The sequence below is a fragment of the Camarhynchus parvulus genome, chromosome 2, assembly GCF_901933205.1.
Source record: "Camarhynchus parvulus chromosome 2, STF_HiC, whole genome shotgun sequence".
Lineage (NCBI taxonomy): Eukaryota > Metazoa > Chordata > Aves > Passeriformes > Thraupidae > Camarhynchus > Camarhynchus parvulus.
In genome coordinates, this window is record NC_044572.1 from 35,033,226 (window position 1) to 35,051,885 (window position 18,660).

The following is an 18,660-nucleotide window of genomic DNA, read 5'->3' on the forward strand; positions in this document are numbered from 1 at the left end:
CTCACAGTGCTCTGCTGAGCAGAAAACTCCTATTCTCTTATGGATGGGGAATTGGAATACTTAGTAAAGGAGTAGAAATGGGCAGCTGGAGGGAAGGAAACTGGTGGGGAGAGGGCACTGAATGTGCTTCTCAGCAAATGCTCAGTATCAGACATCCATGTCCTGGGACACAGAACTGCCTGCCTGTAAAAAAGTGGATGACACGTCCAAAGTAACACTAAAAGCTGTTACTGGTCAGGGTCCCCGGGCCTCCTGTCTCTGGGCTTTAACTAGAAAACAATTCCCCTCACAATCTATAGGTGCAGGTAACCAGAGCAAAGGACAGCCACTCTTGCCACCTTGAAGACCCTGTTCTGCAAACAGAGCTGTGCATATGGGCCTCCTGCATCCATGTGAACTCCCCTGCTCCTTATCCATGTGAACTTTCCTGATGCATGGGGCTCCAGGGCTTCCAAGCGTGCATAGTCCCAGCTGGGCTTTCAGCTTTCCCTGGCAGTGAGCTACCTCAGTGCTACCAAGTGCACACTGACAAAATGCTTAGTTTAAACCGTGGCATAAAAGTGCTATTAATGCTTGGAGCACTGCTGTATTTTTTTCCCTCGTACAGGATAGGAAAGGGGAAAAAAAAAAAAAAACAGAAAGATTTTTTGCCCTGTGAGATTAAACAATCATCATGGTTTTAAGGGCTTAATCTGCTAGTATGCAGACTGCTGGCTGATAAGTCTCTGAGTCTGAGTGTAATTGGATGCAGCATTGGATTCAATAGTGTGGGCTTTCCAGGGGCTTTTTGTTTGTTTGTTCATTTTTTACCATGCTGCAGAGTTGAAGAGATCTGTCCCTGGAAATGCCTTTGGGGGTGAAGCTGTAAAGCTGTGTGCCCCCCAGCCGGTATTTCTGCAGCACCTATCTGGAGACCCCCTCTGGGGGAACACAGTGGGGGAGGCTGCTCAGTGTATGAATTCGAGCTATTGTTCGAGGCTCACATCTGCCTCAAGAAACTGCACGGCACAGGCCGTTACTTATTCAGATGCAGAAGCTTCTTCCGTCCCACAAGACGGCCCATTCAAGTCACATGCCAGAGGTCTCAGCAGAATGGGCTGCAGCTGCTTCAAATCTGCTGTCTAACATCAGAAGCAGTTGGACAAACTGTACCGTGCTGACTACAGTCAGGCTCCCCGGCGCCGAGGAAGACAGGGAAAAGATTTGGGATCCCAGCACGATGTTCTCAGAGGACCTGTGGCTGGAAAATGAGAAAAACTGTGCTGTTGTTCACAAATCCAAACGAGGAAGGAAGCGCCAAGAGCTCCTGGCTGTGGCCCTGGGGGTGAAGGTGGGAGTCAAGGGGGCACTTTTGTGGCAACCTCTGAAACTCTTTGCCTATTCACAGATCACCTCCCTGGTCAGAAGAGCAGCCTTAACTCAGAACGACAACCACTTCAACTATGAAAAAGCACACAATTTTAAGGTAAGTACAGCTAGCTATTATTTTCAGGTTAAAAGTCCTGTTGAGATGCCTCACATTTTATTTTCTGTTGTGATGAGGTTTGCATGCACCTATTTACACTAGCTCTAAGAAAAGTGTTGAAAAATAAATTTTTCTTTCTACTTTAAGTTCCATTAACTGATTTCTTAATATGCTGTTACATAGGCTCTTAATCCAAATAATGGTTTTCCTGCTAACTGTACTACTTGACTGGCAATTTAACTCTTTTTCACTGTTTCAGTTTTCTTTTTTATTCAGAAACAAAGTACTTCATATTTATTGCCTTCATCTTAAGTGTATCTACTTTTAAATAAGAAAAAGATCCCTTTTCAAAATCCAGATATTATCAGAAGCCTCTAGGATTTTACCAGCAAACATTTTGCACCATTTCTGATTTCAGAAGAAGTTGAGAGAGCTCGGTGCTCCTAACAATAAAGCAAAGCACAGTGGTCAGTATTGTCTCCCAGCTTTTGTTCCCCCACCATATGCTAAGGAAATGTTCTCAGAGTCCCACTGAGCTATAGGATCTGAGCTTGTGTTTGCTTGTCAAACTGAAACAAATCACTGGGCAAACACAGGGATGTTTAAATGGATCATCTTGCTGCTGTCTATACGTACAAAATCAGATTCTTAGGGATTCTTTTCCTGAGTGCTGTCTCTGGCAGACTGCAGCAGGGAAGTGACTCAGCTTTGGAAAAGGACCTTCCAGGCAGCTTGTATTAAAATGTTTTGCCAAAAGGACTGTGCTGCTTTCAGAGCATACCAGCCAGTTACCATAGCTAATGCTGTCAAATTGTATTTTGATGCTTATCGGGATGAGCATCAAGAATAAGAGGCACTAACAAGACAAAAAGGAACATAGCTCTGAAACGTCAGTTTAGTTGATGCTCCTTGAGGATGCTGATCTCGGTCACTGTCAGTATAGCTCAACTCATTAGCAGAACAAGAATTTTCTGATATTCATCTAGGGCCTGTCAAAAAAGCAGAAGCAGTGATCAAAATCATTTCACTTAGCAAAAAAGTTTCACTTCTTATTTTTCTACATACTCTGCTGTGCAGACATTGCTAACCTCTGCAGTGCTTCTGCTGTCATTGGCAAATCAATAATTTAATATTAGTGAACAAAGCAAATAATGGCATCCCTTTTCTCATTCCCTTTCCTTGACCCAGTCTACAGAAAAGTCGATATTTATCTCTCTGATCAGCACAGAAGAAAATAGAGGAAACAGTCTGTGTTTTCTTGCTTGATTAAGCTAACTTTCATTCTTTCTGGGTTTTGTCCTCATTATCATTTTAATATCAAAACTATTTTAGTTTAACTAGAAAATACTTTCTCATGACTGAGACTTCTTTTCACTCTGACCCATGCATTCTTTCCTCTTCAAAATTTCCCCTGTTTTGGCTTTGATTTATAATTGGACTTGGACCTGGACCTGTGCAAACTTTGTGTTTGCACAATCTAGCTGTTGTACAGTTTCTGTTCCTTTCTGTTTCAAAAGACTCATAGTTTAACTGGAAAGCCACATGATTAAAATAGATATGTATTCAAAGACTTGACAGCAGAAAATGATTGTTCAATCCTAGTAAAGGCAATAACAGACCCTGGGGAACAAACATTTTAAAAATAATTGTCCAGAAAGGTCAATCAAAAGTGTTACATTTGCTTAATGGACAAATATGTTCACTATGAAAATACAGTTACTTTTCCAAAGGAATATATTAGAACATGTCCAATTGTTGAACAAAAAATGTGGATAGTGTATTCAGAGCAGAACATTTAAATTTAAAACATGGCTCAAGGCTAATATCTTTAATATATTCCATATCCATTACATAAAAGGGTTAAGAAATCATTTAAAAAAGAAAAAATGGCTTTATGGGTCTTAGGCCAAGATGCTTGATGGCTTTTGACAGCACTCAGGCTATGATGATATGGGGTTTATCTGAAGGACAATGCTATTTTGAAGACATTCAAAAAGTTGTCTTCCCCATTTTTAGGTGAATACTGATGTGCATTATATCATTTATCTCAGTTTCTAGGGATAGAGGTTATGTGTCACAATGTCCCTCATGTCTTGTCATAGGCAATTCTTCATGAACAAACAGGCACTCTTTAGCTTTTTGTCCTTTAAGCACAAAGAATCTAAAACATGAAGGGCACATTACTAGTGAAGCTGATGGGATTTTTGTATGTCTTATACCAAAGATCTTACTTACTGCAAGAGGGAAGGAACAAAAGCAAGAAATAAGTGCAAGGCACAAATTCAGAGCAAGGATGGCTCTCCCCCCATCCTTGCCAAGCTAATACAAAAATTAAAAAGTAGCTGAAGTTTGGAGTATGAGGGCACCAGGTTTATGCTCTTCTGAGCATCCATGCTTTCTCATTCAACCTCTCTTCCAAATTTCAAGACAGTCAAGGCCAGTGGACAAAAAAAGATTTAGTATCCAGGCTGATGTGTTAAGCTCTGTTCATCTTGAGCACACCACGCAGTCACATGAATTTAGGTTTGGAGCTGGCGTCTGTCTGGCGGGACAGCTTTGCCTAAGCCAGTGCAGACATACCATAACTCAGGAAAGGGAATAAATCTCTGGAGCCTTGTTTAGAAAAACGCAGAGGTATTTCTCTAGCTCTGTGGGTGTCAGCCTAACTGGATCCCAAAGTCTTCTTGTCTTGTTCCTGTTCGGATCCAGCAGCCTCTTTCAGATGTTCTTTACCTCCAAATTTAGTGGGGTCCCAGCTGTGGTGAAGTCAACCTCGTGCCTGAGGATAGCAGCATGGAGTTTGAGGATGCTCCACACTTTTTGTTCTGGGCTGGGAATTCATGAGAGGGCTTCTGTGCTGCTTTGAGTGAGCAAATACAGCTGAATAATGTGCATTTTCCACAATACTGTGCCTGTTTGCCACCATAGCATGGGCAGATCCCATTTGCAGGCGGGCTAGCAGAGTGAAGGCAGCTGATTACAGACAAGTCAGGAGATCTGCCAGGAGAGAGGGGTCTCTGGGATGAATTTCCCCTTGTGTTAAGCACTGCAGATAATACTGCTTCCGAAAGACAAAGGGTTTGAGGGGAATATTTTTTACAGACATCACGAAGATTATGTGCATTCATTTAAACAAAAATAACATCAGAGTCAGCTTTTCTTCCCTTCAAAAGGCTCAGGTTCAGCAGGAGTCCACAAAAGAGTCTAAATGTGTCTGTATTCAGGCAAAAGTTTGAAAAAACCTTATTTTCTTGGAAAGCAAATAGAAAAGTCTTCAGACCCAGTCACATAAAACCAAAACTGTCTCAGAAACAACACTGTATAATGTCAATTTAAAAAAAAAAAAAAAAACAGAAAACATTTCCATTCAAGACAATTGTTTTTGTTCATTTCTTCAGTATTGCTCACAGCATTATTTTGGTTTGCCACTGTACTGGCATTCCTTAACTTTGGTCTGAGTTTCCCCCTCTGTGGAGATGACTCAGACACAAACTGGAAGTGAATAAGGTAGCACCTGCAGGGGAAATGCTGCCATTTGAAAGCAAGGGCACAGGGGGGCGGAGGGCAAAGAGAACAGGAAGGCAACAAGAAGAGGCATGCAGGGTAGTGTTGTGTGAGATTGTCCAGCAAAGAGACAGTGAATGTAAGAAGTGAATTTTCCTTGGAGGAGGATGAAAGACTGAACAAGAAAAGTACAGTGTATAGTCTGAAACGTCAGGGGCTGGCTTATTTTAAGAAATAGTTCCCTGAAAATTCTTCTTAAAAGTTTGAATTATGTGTCAACTGTATCTCAGGCAGCTTAAGTCTATGTGTACACAGAGAAGTCTACTCAGACTTCAGGACGGGATAGGAACCAGCAATAAATAGTTCCAGATCATAGTTCCAAAAAAATCTATGCCCAGTCTGTTTGTAATGATGTGGTTACAAAGGATGGGGCAAAAACTAAAGCTCCATCTCAAAAGCCTGTGACTTGCTGTTTACGTCTCCCTGTTTGAAACAGAGATGAGGCCAATCTTGCAGGAAAAATTCCCATTTTACCATTCAAAAATGTTGTGTTCTTAAGAGCAAGCTTCCTCCATTATTTCTTTAAAATTAATGACAAGCCATAAGAGACCAAAACTGCATCTTAAGGGAATTTTTGCACCTTCATCTAGAAACTTTTGAAGTTCTCTCTTTTTTCAGTTAGTTTCCCTGTTTCAACTTGGCCAGAAACCACCAAGACTAGCTTTTCACAGAGTATTTCAGCTGGAGGCGTGCCATTTGAGCTAAAATGTGGATCCGTGAAAAATTGGAGTGAATGAATAAAGAGAACTCAACCTTTGAGGGCCACCAAGCTGAATGGAACAAGGGAAGGATGCGCTGTCAGCACTTCTCAATTGGAGCCCTCAGTCAGCATTGATGACTTTCCAATTAATGGCAGGAAAGATCAAGGAATAATCAGCTGCCATTTTCAAAATAAGCCTCAGCCAGATCAGTTGAAATAAGCTTTATGTAAAGTGAAAAAGTAGGCCTCAAATATCCTAGCAACTGCAATGGACTTTATCTGTGAAATGGTGCATTTTTGAAAGTCCTGGCTGAGCTCTTACAACCCCTTCTCACAAGGTTAGCTTTTGTAAACTGCTGCAAAGCAGAAGACACAGCTAGTTATCTTCCCACAGCAGATGATTTTCACCCACAATTAAGTGCAGGTGCAGACCTACTAATTATGTGGCTTTCAGTCTATAAATGATAATGATGCAGGCATAATTAGTTTTATCTGTAGTTTTGCATCCACTGAAGGTCACATAGTGCATGTGACTGAAACCCGGGTCATCAGGTGTCACATACAGCCATTTATCCCTGCAAAAAGCTGTGTCTGAAATTCATGCTATCCACTCTGCAAAATGAAATGAAATTAAATGGGAAAGAAGTACGGGGCTATATCTATTAATATGTCTATCTCAAACTTTATTGCAAAGCCTTGTTTCAGAGATATGTGTTTTTCTGAGAGGTAAAATACCATCTCAAAAAAAGTCAAACATGCCAGTTTTCATCTTTCACTGTCAAAAGGGAGGAAGAACTACTATTACTTTAAGTTTATTAACACAATTATTTAACTGTGAATAGTTGGTCAGGAGCCATTTGCAGTCAGGCACATTTTTATCTCAAAGTCAGGAAGAGAAGTCTATATTAAAATCACAATACTTCATCTTTCTGGACTCAAGAGTACAGGCTTGTGTTGTTGTGATCCTGCAGACAAATGAGGCAAAAACATTAGCATGCAAAATGCTTGGCCTAAAACTTTACAGTTTATCTGAAAAAGGCCAATGACTGTTTTTTCACTCTATGAAAAGCAAAGAGCAGCTTTTCCCATCCCAGGGGTGGAAGTGGCCTTTCAGCCATCCACCCAAATGGGTAAACAAGAGCAAAGAGAAGGAAAGGATGCATTAGCAGCCACAGTGTGCATGATTTATGTTTTGTTAAGCTCAATTAAGTCTCTGGCCAGAACTAGCTCATACCATGCCCATTCACAGGGGCATAGACCTCACTATTTACTCTTCATTTCAATGAAAATTAAATGCTTACTTTACCGGAATACACATCTTAAATAAAAAGATCTTCTGCTGTAGCCTTTGGAAAAGCAGTGGCGGAAGCAGCAGTGATGTGCAAAACATGGCTGGGGAGATGTGGGCTTTGTCAGCACACAAATCATTTTATTCTTCTTTATTTACTTGTGTGTGGACTGCAGCAAAATGAAGTTTGATTTGCTGAAAAAAAACTATTGACATATTTTTCTTATGTGAGTTCAAGTTACTTACTAGACAGGGGTAGGGTGCTTTTATCTACAGTTCTTTGGATTACTAATTTTACTTATTTTTCTCCTGGTTTCCTCCCCTTTGCTATAGCTAGAATGTCAGCAGGCAAAAATTTTTTGTTTTCAGTGTTATCCACAGCCTGGTTCTCTGCTATGTTAAGCCTATTGAAAGATAAACTTCAAGATCAAAGTAAATTTGTGTTCCCATGGTTTATTTCATCTAGACGTTGGAAGGATGTGGGCACTATGTGCTAAAGATTTACTCCTACTGAGTCTTCTGTTGTTTATCCATTTCAGTTGCTCCATCTGTCAGACCATCTGCCTCCCAGTGACCCCATTTCTTTCCCCTGCCCCCACTTGTGTTACAGGTCCATACGTTTCGAGGTCCGCACTGGTGTGAGTACTGCGCCAACTTCATGTGGGGTCTCATCGCTCAGGGAGTGAGGTGTTCAGGTAGCACTCCAACCTTTTCTGTCATTCTCTTGAAATGCTCAGACATCTATCCCATCCCAGCCTGCACTCCCTGCAGGAGTGGAAGGCTGGGATTTCTTTAAAGAACAAAGCAGGAAATCCTCCCATAGAACTTAAAGCATTTTCATTTGCCTTGTTAGCTGGTTCAGAAATGAAGCCATCAGCCCTTGGTTGCTGAGTAACATCCTCTCCTAGTACCTTGATCCTGCCTGTGCCTGGTGTATACATTCAAACTTGTTCTTTATGATTAAGTTATCCCTGATGTTTTTGTGTCTTAAGATACAAGCACTGAAAATGGCAAAGCCAGCCAGCAACGAGGCTTCATAACTCGTCTTTTTGCTACCAATTGCTGGGCAGTGCCCTTGTCTGCAAAAAAGACTGCCACCTGTTTCCCATGAAAATACCATGCATTACTGCAAGCCTGAAGTATCCCACCTCAAGATAAAAAACAAAAAATATGACACTCATTTTCCAAGAGGGATTAGTTTTCTGGTGCCTGTATTGGCATTTTAATAGTGCCTTAATTATTTTAAATTTGTTTGTTCTTTTGGGGAAAACAATTATTGTGTAAAAATGCAATAATCGTCACATCATGTGCTTTTGGATTCAGCAAGTGAATTAGTATTTGGTATATTACAAATGTATTTTTGTGACTTCTTTCTCCAGATCTGAAATCACAAACTTGTCTTAGCTCTTCCTGCCCTGCCCTCCAGGCATTCCTGATCTCAGACTGGCACCAAGCACCTCCAACCCTGACATCTGCCTTTCATAGACAGAGGAGGTGGTTGTTACCTAAAATTAATTTAGATCACAGTTTGAAGGATCAAAATGGCTTTCACAAATGCACAGTTTTAATAAGTGCAGTCTCAGGTGAGACTGTAGGTGAATAGTGGTAACACAAATAATATGAGAAGGACATTAAAAAAGAGGAATATCAGTTTGCTTTTCAAGCTATTTGATCTTAAACACAAGTGTGCAAAACCTGACCTCCCTAATGCACAGCGCTGTATTTGTTCACATACATAAAATATTACAGTTATGAAAAGGTATATTTATTTAGTAGGAAACATAATACTCTCCCTCATAAAATTACCAGCATTTAACTCTAACTACACAGATGCATTTAAATTTAACTTCACATGCCTGGAGAACAGCACTGAACACAATGCAGGCAGGATCCTATTTGCAGCTTCTCACATTTGTTTAGATTTCACAAATAATGAATTATGCAGTAATAACTGTATGGAGAAACACACAAAAACCTACCCAATTCCATTAAATGTTTAGGTGTGCTTATGATTTTCCTTGGTTAATATTTTATAGACTACAATATTGAAACATGCTGCAAGTAATAGTCCTGTTTACATTTTTAATAGCTAAATGTTAAATTAACTCAAAGGGTCATCAATGATGAGCATGACTGGGAAGGCATTAAAAATGAATCAGAGTTATATAAGATAATGCAACTCATGGTGGTGGTGTTTGCTTTACTGAAGTTTATAAATTCATTTGGCTGAATACTTGAACATATTAGAAAAATCCAATTTGTGGAGGTGAAGCAGTGGTGGTTTAACAGAAACCCACCTGTGCAACCAAGGACAGTATTTGGCTCTGGAGTAAGACAGCAAGAACTATCTGTAAAATTAATCACTTTTTTTACATCACGCCTTTCACAGCATTTTATGTGCCTAAGCTGACCTACAGGCTAAGCCACTTAGTGTGTCCCCACAGGGTACACTTAGTCACCAGTGAAGGGATGAGCCAGGAATGGGGAGTCTGCTGATGTGGCAGAGCGAGCCAAAATGTGACACTGCAGGAATGTGGAAGGGGGAGTGAGGCATGCTGGCTCACAGCACTGTCCCAGCTGGAGTGCTCAGGTGAATCTGAGGTTCTCTGACCATGATCTGTGCTAAGCCACAGGACAGCCAGCAACAGACAGTCATTACTGTGCCAATTTTAATTACAGCTAATCTAAAATACCCACAAGTTAAGTGTCACGTGTTTAAATGCAACACCTTGAGCTGTGTGCCCAGTAATGAACTGATCCAGACTGCACCAGCAGTCTCCTTCAGCTCAGAGGAGTGTAAGGGACAGCCAGAGTTTTTAAAGCTTTTTGACAACCCTGCGAGAGTTTACTTGTCCCACCATGAGATTTTTACACATTTTCATTCTCATCCTGCTCATCTCCACACTATTCTATCTTCCCTGACTGATGGGGAAATTTTGCCCTTTGCCTGATGTGGAGCAAGGAAATAAATTGTTAGACAAGACCGGTCAGCATTAGTCTTAATACATGAATGAGTTAACGTGGCTAACTCTGCTTGCAGACTGCGGGTTGAATGTACACAAGCAGTGCTCCAAGTACGTGCCCAACGACTGCCAGCCAGACCTGAAGAGGATAAAGCGAGTCTACTGCTGCGACCTCACCACGCTGGTGAAAGCCCACAACACCCAGAGGCCCATGGTGGTGGATTCCTGCATCCGGGAGATCGAAGCGAGAGGTTTGTGCGCTTGGGAGAGCAGCAGGCACAGCGAAATGAGGATGACTTGAATTATGTGCTGAGCTAGAACATGGTGCTGTGCTTGTGTACACTGAGGACAGGATGAGAAAATGGGGTTTTTAGTGCAGGTGATACATTGCTTTGCATTAGCTAGTAAAATTAAATCATGGCATTCCTTAATGCAATTCCCTGAAATGCTTTCTGAAAACATGTCAAAACATGTGTTACATTACACTTCTGAAAGGGGTGAACTTTAAAGTGAACTTTTAAGTTCATGTTCATGTGTCTTTTTTCATTACTTTATTTTAACATACCTAGGGACACATCCCATTTCAGAGTAATCAGTTTAAATCAAATCCAATTTTAATAACCTTTATGGACATTGTAGGCAGGAGAACACGAGTGACTGGAAGTGACTCGGACAAGTGAGGTCAGGGGCTATGGTGTTTTGTGGCAGGACACATCTCACGATGCTCAGTTACTGACTGATGGTCCCTGTGGCACAGGCAGCACATCAAAGCCAAAACTCAACCTTGTGACAAGTTTTTGGTAAATGGACGTGCGCCAGATTGAAGGAAAAACATATCCCCTTCAACAACCGTGTACCCCCTCTGTAATATTCATGTATTTTTCCTTTGGATAGCAAATGTGCATGTTGTGCTGCCCAATAAGCCAAATTTTCCTGTTAGTCACAGCTTCAGCACAGGAATCTAATAATGTTGAATTCATGGCATCCCAGTAATCTGCATAGCAACACACTGGTACTAGCCATAGGGATTTCAAACCCACACATCATCTACTGAATTGACTCAAAGACTTACCAGTAAATCCCCTGCACTGCTCTGTAAAGCTCTAGCAGGATTATATCATCATCACAGGGACAAATGGAAAGAATAGTATGGACTAAGACAGAAGAGCTTTACTCTGATGATATAGCAGGAAGCTACATTGCATTTGAGATCTAATCACTTACTTGTACATTTATTGATTGAGATAAAATCTGCTGCCTGCTCTCCTTTTTTTCAAAATCTTTATATTTCTTTCCTTAGTTGCCATAGAACTATGAAAGATTCTGATTTTGTTCTTAAGAAGACAAAGAATATTAGAATTTGTAAGTAGGTTAGCACAGTGCATAGTTACAATTACGGATTTTGAGATTTAAATGAATAATGTGTGTGTAACTTGGCTTGCTCTGCTGAACTGCCCTGCATTTCATATTGGTGTGGAGCAGTTGTGCAAGTGAGCAGATCTCTTGTGGTAAAAGAACTGTAGAAGGGATGTACTGATGTGGGAAAGAGCTGTATCCATCACATCTATCAGCTGTGTATAAGTAAAACTGACAGCAAAACAGGAACAAATTGTGCTCATAGAGAAAGGCAGTCTTTTACTTGTGTTGCTATTTGTCATTAGGCAACTGGTAAAAGGAAGGGAGACCTCTAAAGCTTTATTAATTATAGCCAAATCCAGGAAAATCTCCTACAAAAAAATGAATAAATCGTAATAACATCACATGCCTCACCATTAGCAAATTGCAGTATTTTTCTGTAACACAATCAAATCAACCATGTACCTAACAAAATCAGAAAGTACAAATTCTAAAATACTTTAATCCTTTAAAAAAAAATTTACATCATCTTGATCTTTCCTTAACTGCTCCAGAGTTTCACATTACAAATAAAATTTGGCTGTGCTTAGTAGGTCTGCTGTTCTTGCTTTATTGTTCTTAGGCCTAAATACCTGTTGGTTACTGAAGCTAAGTTAACAAGAACTTTTTGTTTCAGGTTTAAAGTCCGAGGGCCTCTATAGAGTTTCAGGCTTCACTGAGCACATTGAAGATGTGAAGATGGCCTTTGATCGAGGTACACCATTTTTTAATCCTGTACAGTTTTAATCTAAGCGTTCCGTTCTAGGACATTTCTGATTTTACGGTGTATGTACCACGGTAATGAAACTGACATATAAGCAGAAGAACAGAAAGTAACCTGTCTTTTCTGACTTTAAAGTGATCCATAGTCCTTTTCATAAGAAGAAATTATGTTTGATATTTGGAAGGAACGTGAAATACTGGTGTGTAGAAGCTTAAGTGGGGGGTTGGATGATTGCTCAACCTAGCAGCACAGATTAGGAACCTAGTTTAAGTGTGAGCATAGGTGGTACCAGGGGAAAGTTGTTAGTCCTGTCTTTAATAGACTCAGCACTTTGCAATACAATAATCTATTTATGAGTTTAAGGATTAGGAACTCCAACTGGGAAGTCCTTCTGCATGCAGCCTTGTAGAAAGCACTGCACCACTGTGCACGTGATTGCATCTGAAGAGCAGATGACAGGGGCATTGAGGAGATCAGTTGTACAGCATATTGAAAAACCAACAATTAAAACTCTGCCTGATTACCATCCTCATAGCCCTTCTAATTGATTGAGCTGATTTTGTTCTGGTTGTGCACACAGTCTTGGCACACAGGACTAATTTTAAGTGTGTATGTAAGTGAGCAACAGGTAGGGCCTCCATTCATAGAAAATACCTTTGCAAATACATTTGAGAAGATACATGAATATTCTTCTCATTTCACATAAATAGTGGTTTCCTTCCTACCTAATTTTTTCAGGTATTGCCTCTGCCATGGTAGGGAATAGGGTTAGACACAGCCCTGTGATCACAAGTCCATGGGTACGTGGCAGGTCCAGGTCAAGCCAGAGAGTCAGCCTGTGGGTCAGGGTAGTGTCCAGGAGGGTGGATGGCCCCACACCAGCATGGTGCAGCTGGAGACAGCTGTGATGTCACTCAGACAGGAATTGAGGGCCCTGGGGGCCCATGGGCAGGAGATGTGTGGGCTCCAGGGGAGGCTACACAGTCCAGCAAGGTCTATGGGAGGCACGTCTCACACTTGCTGTGCCTCAGCATTTCTTATTTGGAGGCAGTTTGTTATGCAGACATCTCCATAAAGAAAGTCCAGCTAGGAATTTCTAAACTGGCTGTTTTCATCCTGAAATATCCTTTAAAAAATAACACATATTTTAAATATGTTGGATGCTGTGAACATATGCATACACACACATAGGTCAGCCATTCTTTGGGCCAGAGAGATGCACAGTGATATGACAGCTGTCATGGCCAGATAGTGTTCCAGATGTGCCACATGAAGCAATGATCCTGGGAGGCTCACAGTCCTCATAGGTGCCATTCTGCTCCCTGCAGGTAGATCTGGCCTGGCAAACTCTTTTTTTTCTGTGTGTTAATTCTCCTCTAAGTGTAACAACCTGGCTGAAACCCAGAAGGAGAGGCACAGGTTGTAAAGGGAAAAGCTGGAAGAAAGCAGATTTAAATTTATGTCTGAGTATGACTTCAACACTGCTGCAGCTGTAGTTTCTTTGCAAATGCTTTGAACCACTGGAGCCACTTGAGTTTATTGCCTATTTATTAAGTATACTCCTAGCATAGTTGATGGCAATACACACTTGGATTAGACCCACAGCAAGGGAGACAGTGTGATTTAAAAAGGCAGCAGCACCTAGAAACAGGAAGAGGAAGGTGACTAGCAGTAGTGGATTTCCAAAGGAAAAAAAACCATGGATAAACAGGAAAGCAGAGAAAGCAAGAACAGAGTTTGTATACAAAGGCTGTGGGGAAGGCCATTGGGCAGAAAGAGACCAAAATCTGTGTCTTCATTTTTTTTAACAGTTTTGTGACGGGGAAAGGGCTAAGAAAGGAAAGAGTGTTGCTATTAATAAAAAAGCATGAATAAAAGCAGAAGAATAAAGAACATAATCCTGTTATGACCTAGAGAACTAGAGTATTGAGGGACCAGAAGCTGACAACTTTCAACACTTTGCTGTTTTGAACATGTTTTCTCCCTGAACTGGGGTGGAAAATCAGGAAGAGTTGAAAGTTTTTACAGGAAAGGATTTAAGGAAAAACAAAATAGGAGTTTTTATGTTCTGACTTATGGGCTGTGCAGCTTGAAGATGGTTGTCACCTGGCAGAAGTTTGAATTGGCAAGACACTTCCAACCTGAGACCTCAGGGCTTGTTTCCCTGTCAGATCCTTAAGAGACAGGGATGCCACCTGTCTGTGAGGGTTTTACAGAATTCATATTTCCACATAAAAAACGTAAATTACAGGAAAATTAGAATCACAGGAAATTACCTTTTTTGGGGGGGTGGGGAAGATAGTCAAAGGAGATGCTGAGAGCAGGGATATGAACCAGAAAAGAGAACTCTTTATTGATAGTGTTGGCACACTACTGGAGGATGTACACTGTCCAGGAATAAATTTCATTTTACAATTTAAGGACCGTTTTTTAACCATCTGAAAGCAAGGCTTTCAAACAACCTTTTAATAAGAGCAGGGATAAAAAACATTAGCTAGTTTTGTAAATGGAAGTTGTAGGGTTTATGAGAAGGTGTCTGTGGTGGCAGAGCACTGCACTTCAGCAGTTCAGAGGTCCCTCCCTGCACATCGTTTCTGAGTCAGTCCCCAGGCACCTGGATAAAATGCCAGGACACTTTCACATCTCCAAAAATACAGCATTGAGTAAAAGAGTTTGAAAACAGGCAAGCAAGCAAGGAGGCCTCCCATTTTAAAGCACAGGATGCATCCTTCAAATAACGTCATCAAGTGTTCTGGTTCCAAGCTCCTCATCAAGCCACAGGGGCCAGAAGACAGCAGGATACAGTAGGATGAGGCATGGGAGCTGACTTGGCCGTGGGGGACCTCTCCTGCTGATCTCATGTGCAGCTGAAGGGGTGCAATGAAGAGCAGCCAGCTCTCCCTCTGACTAATTCTGCCTTGACAAAGAGCCACTCACTTGGTGCTTCCAAAGAATTACAGCAAGAACAGAAAAAAGTTCCCATCTCCGGAAGAGAATAGCATCCCACATAATACTACTTGGGCCAAATGTAGCTGTGACAGTTGGTTTTAAAAAAGGGTGAAGTTGGTCCTCATCTGATTTAAACTGCCTTCCAAAGCCCAAGCGGTGTAAATACCCCTACTGTAAATTAGCATTAGGCTCTCTGAGGCATTGACAATGTTCCATTTTAGTGATTTTTGTAATGAGAAGGAGGGGAATAATGTGGATTTATTTAATCTGGTGAATGTTGGTGCTGTAGAATGACAGTTGCTCTCTGTCAGCATTGTTGAGCTGTGGCGTTGTGGCGTCCAGAGAACACCCATTGTGCATTTTGTCCACAGAGCTGCCATTGTCACCACCACATTCTGTCCCCCCCTTGTTTGTACGACTGGCTGGTACAATACACTGGCTAAAAATATTATGCTGTTAAATATTACATGAGCACTTAGAGGCATCCTAAATCATACTCTTTTGCCAGTGTAGCTGAAAACCTGTCAAATTCCAAGAAAAAAATAAAAGAAACATGCTAGCATGGTAAAGGCTGTGCAATTAAAAAAAAACAGGAGAAAGGAACTTAAAACCTAATTCAGTATTCAGAGGGCATGGATGAGGCTTTAAGAATGTAATACTTATTCTATTTCATTCTGTAATGAACTATTGATAATTTCTATGGCATCCAAAATCAGCTGAAACCTTTAAGAAAAAGAATAAAACTTTCTTTTTCTTGAGATATTCAAATTTCAACATAATACAACAAGATACATTGAGAGTCAAACTAACAAATAAAGAGAAATTATGGCGTTTGAGTAGAATTAGGTTTGTAAAGCTGAAATTGACTACGTGTTTGTAATCCAAAATATTTTTTAAAAAACCTATATTAACATATGGATACTGCAATTTTACTGAAAATACCAGCTACAATCTGAAAAAGTTCCTGCATTGAAGAATGAAAAAATTATTGTGGTAATGCAGAAGGTAGCATGTAAACCACGTGTGATTCATATATGCATACACACAACAATCCCTACATATCTGCTAAAAAATGTGCAGGGTATATTATAACAGAGGTATTGCTGGGTTCATTTCAAAATAAACTTCAGTGCATTTCCAATGGATGTGTATTTGTCTCTGAAGAGAAGAGTAAAATCTTTGACTCAGGAATTCATCATTTTTCCTACAGTAAGCATATATGTAAATAAGAGGTATGTTTGAAATACATTGTACTTTAAAGTACCTCGAGCTGAAGTGCCCCTCTAAGGAAGCTTGCTGGGCTGCTTTGTAAAAGTACTAAATAAATAACACTTCCATTTAGTATGCTGGTGACCTGGATAATAGATGTGAGCTTGTGCTTTGCTATATCTGTTCTGATGCAGCTGCTGGCTCCTTGGAGGTATCTGTTTTCAGTGGAGCATTTTGAGTGCTCAGTGTCCATCAATTAAATAGAGCTCTCCACACAAAGCTTTACAAGACTAATGCTACCATGCCTGGAATGTGTGGATTAAACAAAAGATTGGGGCAGTGCAAACATCCTCCTAGGGCTTATTGAAGCTGTATTAAATTAAATGCTGATGGATGTATTCAGACTGCTCAGCTGCATCAAGAAAGGTTGTTTGTTTTAAACACTTAAGCATATAATCTCCTCTTGATGAGAACATGTAGTGCTATTAGTCTTAATGAGAATTATGTGCATACATTGGACGGGATGTATCCCTGCAAGATTGATGCCACAGGTTTGTATAAAATGTCTGCAATCAATATAAACTCTTTTACTGTGCTGTGAAAGCCTTTATCTCCATCTTGGTATCAAGCACCCCCACTCATCTGTCTGTATCAGGGCATGTCCACAAGCACTGTTACTGTGAGACAAGCAAGGCAATGGCTTTACAACATGTCAGCACCTTGCTGGTAACAGCCCAAGCTTATGCCTGCACCTCCTGGCAGACACAGCAAACCCCTCTCTGCTGCACAAGCAGGCAGAACCTTGCATCACCACACTCACCATGTGGTCCTCACCTGCACCACCTGCCCTGAGGGAAGCGTAGTGTCCTTAGCTAAAGGGTGGGAAACAGGGACTACAGGTTATAACTGATCTCCAAGAAGCCTGAGGTAAAGCTGGGGGTTAAATCCAGACAGCCACACCCTGTACTTAACCATCTTTCTACTGGAAGACCACCAAGATAATGAGGTCCCAGGAAGGGAGGAGAGCAGAATTTCTTGATATGGAGAAAAAATGTGCATTATGAGGGCACTAGGTAGTACAGAACAGAGGTAGTAATTTGAACTTGAAAATTTATAGTGCTCCTGCATTGCTGCTATTTTTTGTAATTTCACTCATTGCAAGCCAGGACTTCCCAGCAACACCTGTAAACTTTAAGCTCATGTGTTTAAAAGTGCTCTTTCATAGAGTTCTGACTAACTGTTATATTGTGGCAAACAAAATGTATGCCTTTTTAGATGCATCTGTTTAGTATTTCATCCATAATAATTAAAGTATCCATAATAATTAAAAACCTGTGATGCACACTTCAGAATAATTGTATAGCTAAATTCCTTAGCATGCCTATTTGAATTCAGATCTTTGCCATAAATAAATAAGTCATGTATTAAGACATTAGAAGATAGCAGAAAATAAGGCAGCTATCTTTTCAGCTAATCACTATGGAAATGTTGGTACAAGACATGCAAGATTTGGATGTTTCTTGATTTTTCCTACTGGTCTCCTGAGGGTCATTGGAAATTTATGTTATTTCTCTATGCCTCTCTTTCTCCAAATAGAGATGAAAATATGGTGCATATTCCTATGCAGATGGAAAATATTATGTCAGAACAAATTATTAATAGCTTAGTTTCAGTGAATAAATGGGCTAAATGCAAGAAATATATTATTAACATGGTTTTTCATGCAACATTAAAACAGTATGTTTGAGGTGGTACACTGCAGATATGGATGCTGTAATCACCAGCCCCTCCAAAAGATGTGAGCAAATGAATTGTTTACTAAAACATAAAGAAACTACCATTCCTCATTGATATATTGTAAAGGTGGTAGCAATATATTCTCATTTAAGCCTTCCAAGCGCTTTCAAGTTTATTTTCTTCTCGGGTTGCACACAATAAATCTGACTTAGAAAACTAGCCTTGCTTCCGTCAAAATTAGAGTGCTTTTAAACAGATTTCTTCCTCCTTTTCTAGATGGTGACAAGGCTGATATTTCTGCCAGTATTTATCCAGACATAAACATCATTGCTGGAGCACTGAAGCTATATTTCAGAGACTTACCAATTCCTGTGATCACCTATGACACCTATTCCAAGTTCATAGAGGCAGCAAGTAAGTATTGCATAACATTTGTACCAACCTTTATTTACATTTCCCATCCATAAAGCTGTCCAGGATAAAGGAAAGGAGAGAAAAAGCCTGGAAAAATGGGCACTGTCTTCATTCCTTCTCTACCATGTCCTTTATTCACATGAAGTATTTGCCTGATTGTTCATCAGATGGGATGTCATGCATTTAAAAAAATAAAAGCAAATTTATGGTATCAAAATAACCGACTAGTATCAGAAAGTGTGGTTTCAGTGT

General features: G+C 40.4%; 1 protein-coding gene across 2 annotated transcripts in view; it reads left to right on the plus strand.

The window, feature by feature from the left end:
- The window catches only part of CHN2 (chimerin 2), a 158,765-nt gene that overhangs the window by 133,943 nt on the left and 6,162 nt on the right, over positions 1-18,660 (plus strand). For both annotated transcript variants that reach the window (XM_030944150.1, XM_030944151.1), the window contains exons 7-11: positions 1,388-1,465; positions 7,628-7,712; positions 10,058-10,231; positions 12,013-12,090; positions 18,271-18,408. In XM_030944150.1, the coding sequence (XP_030800010.1) occupies positions 1,388-1,465; positions 7,628-7,712; positions 10,058-10,231; positions 12,013-12,090; positions 18,271-18,408 (553 nt within the window). The remainder of the gene's footprint in view (positions 1-1,387; positions 1,466-7,627; positions 7,713-10,057; positions 10,232-12,012; positions 12,091-18,270; positions 18,409-18,660) is intronic.